Source organism: Nanorana parkeri, unplaced genomic scaffold (assembly GCF_000935625.1).
Source record: "Nanorana parkeri isolate BGI_ZX_2015 unplaced genomic scaffold, ASM93562v1 scaffold630, whole genome shotgun sequence".
NCBI lineage: Eukaryota > Metazoa > Chordata > Amphibia > Anura > Dicroglossidae > Nanorana > Nanorana parkeri.
This window is the reverse complement of record NW_017306898.1, coordinates 942,963-948,962: the sequence shown is the minus strand read 5'-3', so window position 1 is coordinate 948,962 and position 6,000 is coordinate 942,963. Positions and strand designations below refer to the sequence as shown.

Genomic DNA, 6,000 nt, shown 5'->3' with positions numbered 1-6,000 from the left:
CTTGGGTACACTCTCATGTCAGAAGGTGTCGGCGCTTACCTGGGTGGATGATGTCACTGCACATCATGTTTGGGCATGGTGAATAAACACGTAGGTCAGAGCGCTGTTAAATGGTGGAGGTCACTTGGTCCCCCATATCTGAGAGCTCTGATTTATTACCACAACAAAGCGAGCGCTAGTGTGTGGCTGAGTGGGGAGGCAGCCAGGGAGTTTGAATGAGTGAGTATACCTTGCTGGGGGGTGAGCTTTCAGAAGGCATTCTTACTATGTCCTGAGTGGGCAAAGTGACAGTGTCTCCTTAATCTCACAACCTGGCGAAGAACTGGTATCCAATATTGATCTCCAACTCTGATCTCCAACACCGATCTTCAAAACTGATCTCCAACATTGATCCCCGACACCAATCTCCAACACCGAACTTTAACTCTGGTCTCCATCACTGATTCCCAACCCTGGTCTCCATCACTGATTCCAAACCCTGGTCTCCATCACTGATTCCCAACCCTTGTCTCCATCACTGATTCCCAACCCTGGTCTCCATCACTGATTCCCAACCCTGGTCTCCATCACTGATTCCCAACACCTGTCGTCTCCACTAATTATTCCCAACCCTTGTCTCCATCACTGATTCCCAACCCTGGTTTCCATCACTGATTCCCAACCCTGGTCTCCATCACTGATTCCCAACCCTGGTCTCCATCACTGATTCCCAACCCTGGTCTCCATCACTGATTCCCAACCCTGGTCTCCATCACTGATTCCCAACCCTGGTCTCCATCACTGATTCCCAACCCTGGTCTCCATCACTGATTCCCAACCCTGGTCTCCATCACTGATTCCCAACCCTGGTCTCCATCACTGATTCCCAACCCTGGTCTCCATCACTGATTCCCAACCCTGGTCTCCATCACTGATTCCCAACCCTGGTCTCCATCACTGATTCCCAACACTGGTCTCCATCACTGATCCCCAATTCTGGTCTGCAACACTGATTCCCCCCAACTCTGGTCTCCATCACTGATCCCCAACACTGATATCTAGCACTGTGTTAGATTGATGGCGGCTCTTAATTTGAATAAACCTCTTATTGATCTTCCGTATAATGTGGCAATGTAATACATGGGATATGAACAAGCCATTTATTCCATTTATTTAAATACATTAATTTGTTATGTTTTTTTTTCTTTCCTGGCAGAACTGATGAAATTAAAGCGTACAGGAAGTGGCCGATCGAAAAAATCGTCAGGAGAGAAAGAAAAGAAAGGGGAAGCATTAATCTCTCGGCAGGCTCCTGGGATGTGTTTCGACTTCCTTCCTGTGGTATGATGTGTGAAGAAATTAGTGATGTTTCCCATAGCAACCAATCAAATACTTGATTATGTAATATGATTTGATGCCATGGACAAAGATGTCTGCTCAGTGTCCTTGCTGGGATACAGATCTAGGATGCCAGTGCTGCGAAGCTGAACTGACTGCATCATTTCTACATTGCTACAGAGGCCCCAGCTGCCCCATGTTTGTATTCATTAGGTCCTATATCTTGCTCTAAACAAGAGCTTGTCATGAAAAGCCTCTTGTTTACAGAGCTCAGTAGCTCAAGATGATATCTGACCACACAAGTGAATGATTCATCCCAGTGACCCAGTTGGCAGGTCTGAATGCAAGCAGCTTTTGCTGTGCTGTTTTTGTTTCTAGCTGCCCTATAGTGCTCTGTGTATCACTTGTCCTTTATTAAATGTTCAGATGTGAAACAAAGATTGTACAGATATAGTCAAAATGGATATAAAATATCAAAGTTTCAAAAATGATAAACTAAATAAAAATATAAAATTTACCCAAAATATATGTATGTGTATCTAGTTCGAGTGCAGCTTCCTCTGTCTGGGTTCTTGTGGGTACACTGTTCTCCCAGTCATCCAGAGGAAGTATATGTCGCCCAATCACCCTAAAGAAGTTGGGACTTGCTCACACAGTCACGTTGTAGCACACCCCTCCAGCATCAAACCTTGTGTGCTTAGTATTTCCAAGGGTGATTTATAAGGAAACCTACAAAACCAAACCAAAGGATTTTCTGCACAAATGGTGCACTTTGGTTTTGTAGTCACCCAATGATCTAACTGACTTTAGACAGAGCTGAGAGGAGGATAAAGAGGCTAGGATTGAATAGAGGGGATAGACCAAGAACATATGAAAAGAGAGTGAAGGGGGCCAGGGGATGATGTCATCAGTGTGATGATGTAACCTTTGACTCTTCTGGGGACACCAAGCATGAAAGCAGTTTCACATGGCAATTCCTAACCTTCGCATTCATGTGGCTCCGCAGCTGGTGTTCCTACCACCAATAAGTTGCAATTGGTGAGGGTGCTCTCTGCACACCTTTCAGCAGTCCCGGCCAGTAGAGAAGAGGTGCTTGCAGTAACTCCCACGGATGGCACCGTGTAATGCACAAAGTAGAAAAAGTAGGTTACCAGCACTCAAAGTAATTTCAAATACTTTGAGTGCTGGGGCCACGCAGGGTCCCTTCCTCAGGGCAAAAGATCACATCTTTTGCCCTGAGGAAGGGACCCTGCGTGGCCCCAGCACTCAAAGTATTTGAAATTACTTTGAGTGCTGGTAACCTACTTTTTCTACTTTTTCCTACCACCAATAAGGCAATTTGCAGCAGAGGGGTGGACTAACGCATTATGGAATGCCATGATGAAAAACAGAAGCTCTGGGCAGGTAGCCTACATATGCATTTCTAAGGTTCAAATCCATGTTTGACACAAATACATATTTAATGCTACAACCAAATCTGTTTTGATTGGCATCATGGAGTGATGGGTAGAGAACAATAAAAAGATTTTGTGTTCTATTCTAGGACTCAAATATTTACCTCGCTGGCACAGAAGAAGGTCACATACACAAGTGTTCCTGCTCCTACAATGAACAGTTTCTGGATACCTACAAGGCCCATAAGGTGAGATTTCTTGTTACTACATCCTGGATGTAGGATCACCTCCAGCCTCATGTCCTGTAATTCAGAACTTAATGACTTGGATACAGTCTTTCTACATGAAGTTGTCATGAGACTATAGTACAAATGTCCAGTAAAAACCGAGTAAGCACGCATGTCCAGGGAAAAAGTATACACATGTCCTTTTCATTGCTGCTTATTACATCAGAATTTACAAGTGTTACTGCCGAAGAGTAAAAGATCTTAAATGTAATGGAAAAGTTGTCACCATATAAAGCATTTTGAGAGCCAAATACGTATAAAGCTCACCTTGCTACCACTCCCAGCAGTGGCTCAGCTTCCCTTCCTAACAATATTTCTTAAATGGCTTTTAGATTCACTTATAGATTCCCACACTTATTCTTCATTCCACTATTACTTACATTGTCTTGTATTGCTTCTAGAGACTCATAAATTAATATATTCTTCTGTTCTAGGATCCCCTATCTCTTCCAGGTTCCTTTACTTCTATTAGATTCTGATATTTTAGGGATCCCCTATCTTTTCTGGATTCCTGTATTAATAATAGATTCCTTTATTTTAGGATCTCTTATCTTTTCCACATTCCTATATTATTTCTGATTCCTATATCCTAGGTACCCCTATCTTTTCCAGATTCCTATATTCTTAGTTCTCCTATCTTTTCCAGATTCCAGTATTATTAATAGATTGCTATATTATAGGTACCCCTATCACTTCCAGATTCCTTTATTATTAATAGATTCTTATGGTCTAGGTTCCCCCTATTTCTTGCACATTCCAGTATTATTAAATATTAATACTGTGTCACTATTACTTACATTGTCTTGTATTGCTTCTATAGTCCCAGAATGTTAATGGATACCTATGACGTAGGGTCCCCTATTTCTTTCAGATTCCTTTATTCTAGGTTCTCCTATCTCTTTCAGATTCCTGTATCATTCATAGATTTATATAGTCTAGGGCCCCCTATTTCTTCCCTATCCTTTATTATTAATATATTCCTATAGTGTAGGATCCTCTATCTATTACAGATTATTTTGATTCTATTTGACTCCTATATTCTTGCTTCCACTATCTCTTCTAGATTTCTGTATTAATAATAGATTCCCTTAGTCTAGGGTCCCCTATCTCCTCCAGATTCCTGTAATATTAATAGATTCCTATAGTCTAGGGTCCCCTATCTCCTCCAGATCACAGTATTATTAATAGATTCCTATATTCTAGGTCCCCAATCTCTTCCAGATTCCTGTATTATTAATAGATTCTTACAGTCTAGGTCCCCAATCTCTTCCAGATCACAGTATTATTAATAGATTCCTATATTCTAGGTCCCCAATCTCTTCCAGATTCCTGTATTATTAATAGATTCTTACAGTCTAGGTCCCCAATCTCTTCCAGATCACAGTATTATTAATAGATTCTTATAGTCTGGGTCCCCTATTTCTTCCAGGTTCCTGTATTAATAATAGATTCCATTAGTCTAGGGTTCCCTATTTCTTCCAGATCACAGTATTATTAATAGATTCCTATATTCTAGGTCCCCAATCTCTTCCAGATTCCTGTATTATTAATAGATTCTTACAGTCTGGGTCCCCTATTTCTTCCAGGTTCCTGTATTATTAATAGATTCCTATGTTCTAGGGTCCCCTATCTCTTCCAGATTCCTGTATTAATAATAGATTCCTATATTCTAGGTTCCCTATCTCTTCCAGATTCCTATATTATTAATAGATTCTTATAGTCTGGGTCCCGTATCTCTTCCAGATTCCTGTACTGAATGAGACATCTTACAGTCTGATACCAAATCACTTACTAATGTTTCTATCTATATCATTAAAAAATGACACATGAGTTTGATGATGCCATTATGGAGAAAGGCAAGGCCCTGTTCTTAGAAAATTGGATTTTCCTTCCACTAATTGAGAACGATTTATAGGTTGTCTGTCTTCTACAAGGCTGATTTCATTTCAAAAGTTATTTGTGAGTCAGTTTAACCCATAAGAAGGGGGGAAGTGTGCTATGAGGCTTTTTTTGTTTCCCTCATGATTGGCACACATTGTTACCCTACATGTAAACATACCTATTCAGCGGTTATACAACTGTAATGAAAATGATTCAACCCCCATTGCAAATCAGGTTCATTGGCAAAATGTACTGACTTTCAGTTGTTTGCAATGAAGAAATCAAACAAAAGCAATGGAAATAGGTCAACACAGCGACTGTTTCAAGTGGTTTCCACAAATTCAACTGAAAATGTAACTTTTAATGACTTCTGCAGTCACAAAATGACTCAACCCCTTCATGGGAAGCATCTTTAGTACATAGTAGAGCTCACTTTTGCAAACGAGATGCACAGCCAGACACCAGCTTCTGGCAATGTTCCTAAAGAATCTTAGCCCATTCCTCATGAGCAATGGCCTCCAGTTCACTAATATTCTTGGGTTTGCGTGCTGCAACCGCCTTCTTCAAATGCCACTAGAGATTTTCTATGGGGTCCAAGTCAGGTGACTGTGATGGCCACTGTAGAATCTTCCAGGACTTCTTCTGCAGCCAGGCCTTGGTGGAATTTGAGGTATGCTTGGGATCATTGTCCTGTTGGAAGGTCCAAGGATTTCCTGATTCTTCATTGAATCCATCTTGCATTCCGCATGCTGCAGGTTCCCAGTGCCAGAGGATGCAAAGCAGCCCCAGAGCATTACCGAGCCACCAACTGCTTAACTGTAGGCAGATTGGTCTTTTCAGTGTATGCTTCATTCTTCTTCCTGCAGACATACCGCTGAGCCATAACGCTGAAAAGATCCAGTTTTGTTTCATCGCTCCACAGAACAGAATCCTAGAGGGCCCTTGTGCAGCTTCACTTTGTACACAAATTTTTTTTATTTTTAAAAATCTTTTTTTTTTCTTTTTTTTTCGAGCCCGTGGAACGTGCATCAAAAACAAACCCCTGTGAACAAAAAAAGTGAATCGTGAAATCACAACACACGTAAAAAAGTGCACAGTGGGTGCTGGGTCCTTCAATAAAG

At 41.2% G+C, this 6,000-nt stretch overlaps 1 protein-coding gene across 1 annotated transcript in view; it reads left to right on the top strand.

The window, feature by feature from the left end:
* Positions 1-6,000, top strand: part of WDR78 (WD repeat domain 78) — a 32,020-nt gene that overhangs the window by 21,081 nt on the left and 4,939 nt on the right. The window contains exons 13-14 of the mRNA XM_018563085.1: positions 1,196-1,320; positions 2,861-2,959. Coding sequence (XP_018418587.1) covers positions 1,196-1,320; positions 2,861-2,959 — 224 coding nt within the window. The remainder of the gene's footprint in view (positions 1-1,195; positions 1,321-2,860; positions 2,960-6,000) is intronic.